The sequence below is a fragment of the Brassica oleracea genome, chromosome C1 (genome assembly GCF_000695525.1).
Source record: "Brassica oleracea var. oleracea cultivar TO1000 chromosome C1, BOL, whole genome shotgun sequence".
Taxonomy (NCBI): Eukaryota; Viridiplantae; Streptophyta; class Magnoliopsida; order Brassicales; family Brassicaceae; genus Brassica; species Brassica oleracea.
In genome coordinates this window covers 35,503,800-35,506,008 of record NC_027748.1, presented here as the reverse complement: position 1 = coordinate 35,506,008, position 2,209 = coordinate 35,503,800, and the positions used below count along the sequence as shown (strand labels likewise).

The following is a 2,209-nucleotide window of genomic DNA, read 5'->3' as shown; positions in this document are numbered from 1 at the left end:
AAAAGTGCATTTTTCAAAAACTTTAAATAATAGTGTAGTTCTCAAATTAGAATTTCATATAAATGTATTTCTCCAAATTTTCCCTAGTTTATTTTTATTTTAGGTTATCTTGTTTAGTTTTTTAGAAAATACAAAATTAGATTTTACCAATACAAGATTAAAGATCGATTGCTAACAGTTTCTCAGATAAAAAAGCATCTAAGTTTATAATTGTACTTTTACCAGAAATATACAAATATTGAGATTTTCACGCCTCGCCACACCTACCATAAGTCAGGAAGATCATGCAAGACGAAGAAAACAGAGAGTAGTACATTTGTAGCCACCTTGAACGGGATCACCAGCCATAAGAAGTGGAGTGACCAAAGTTCATGAATCTTTATATTCACAGGCAGTTGTGGAATCTGAATTAGCTTGAGGCGGAAGGAGAAAATATACCATCCAAAACATCTTACCTTATACTCTTTGCCATTGAAATTATCACTTGTACGTAATTCTTATTTAGGAGTTTGAATTGTTTATGCAAACGTGTATATGAAGAAAAAAAATAGGAGAAGGATTAAGGACAAAACCATTACTTATTCCTTGCTTCATAAAAATGTGTTAACTTTGTTCCCAAGCCTAGAACCTCTCTAGTCTGTCCACCTCTTCTTATATTTCCAACAAATTTACATAACCATCACGTTAAAGTTAACTACTCTTCCCATTAATTCGTAAGAATTCATCATAATCCAACATCATGCCGATCTTTGGGGGATCTTCTGATTCTGAAGAAGAAAGAACGATGCATCAACAAACTAAGCTCTTCAATCGCCAACGATCAATTCACTCTATATTCGGAGGAGGCAAAGGTATATATGTCTGTCATTTCTTTGACTTTATATCGGCCAAATCGTTATGAGTATTTATGTATACGTGAAAATAAATACATGTTTTATATCTATATCAATTCTCAATATATATATATCAGAAGAATATGTCTTCATGGTTTTCTACAAGTGATATTGTAGTCAAACACGAAATTTGATTTTTGATATTTTTGATTTACAGTTGCGGATATTTTGTTATGGAGAGAGCCGAAAATAGCTGCAACACTGGTGATAGGAGTTAGTCTCTTATGGTTCTTATTGGAAGTAGTGGAATACAATTTCATAACCCTAGTTTGTCATGCTTCCATGACCTCTATGCTTCTTTTCTTCATTTGGTCCACTGCTTCCGATTTTCTCAATTGGTAATGTATAAATCTTTGATTAATATTTTCTATGTCTTGTTTCAGTCACAGAAATATATAGTTTCGGAGTTTTTTTTTAACTAATCAATAATACATGCAGGGAAAGGCCAATCATACCAGAAGTGGTGCTCGACGAATCGTCTTTCAAGGAATTAGCAACAAGCTTTCATGATAGATTCAACCAAATCCTCTCCAAGCTTCTTGACCTTGCTTGTGGAAGAGATCCTCCACTCTTTTTCCTCGTAACATATTGATAGTCATTTCATTATACTTTTGGTTATATGTCAACTTTAGTTACTATTATTTTCCATTTTTTGTCAGACAACAATCTCACTTTACATCCTATCCGTCATCGGGACATGTATCAACTTTATGAATCTTCTGTTCATAGGTAAGAAGTATCTTTTATTAGACTATGTAGCTTTAACTATTGATGAATTAACAGTGGATTAATTGATGGACGTCACGCCGTTCAGGGTTTGTAAGCATGCAAACATTGCCGGTTATGTACGAGATGTACGAGGATGACGTGGATAGAGTGGCGAGTATGTTAATGAGAAAGATGAGAAAGTTGTACAGGAAAGTGGACTCGAATGTTCTCAGCAAGATCCCAAGAGGAACTGTCAAAAGCAAGAAATATGCTTAATTTTTCATTGGTTACTCACTGATGTAAAATATAATTTATATGCATAGAGAGACAATTATTTATATAGTTACCGTAAAACAAGTTTTAATTCCTAGTTCAAATAAATAAAATTATTTTGGTTTCTGTGTGTGTTTTCTTACAAAATGAAATCAAATGACGTGAATCAATAACCCTTGGGGAGGAAATTTTAAGAGTTATTCTTAAGTTTATCCCCTATCTTTTAAAATCATATTATGTTTCAAGAAGAAATTTCAAATAAATATCTTTTAAAAAAGGAAATAAAATATTTTCAAATTATATTATGTTTTTAAAATAAAAAACAAAAAAAAGAA

General features: G+C 32.0%; 1 protein-coding gene across 1 annotated transcript; it reads left to right on the top strand.

Annotated features, from left to right (window-relative positions):
- Positions 1–604: 604 nt before the first annotated feature.
- Positions 605–1,966, top strand: LOC106295967 (reticulon-like protein B9). Its single transcript, XM_013731990.1, has 5 exons — positions 605–851; positions 1,051–1,231; positions 1,332–1,473; positions 1,553–1,622; positions 1,708–1,966. The coding sequence occupies exons 1-5, from the start codon at positions 740–742 to the stop codon at positions 1,875–1,877; spliced, it is 675 nt and encodes a 224-aa protein (XP_013587444.1). The 5' UTR covers positions 605–739; the 3' UTR covers positions 1,878–1,966.
- The last annotated feature ends 243 nt before the right edge of the window (positions 1,967–2,209 follow it).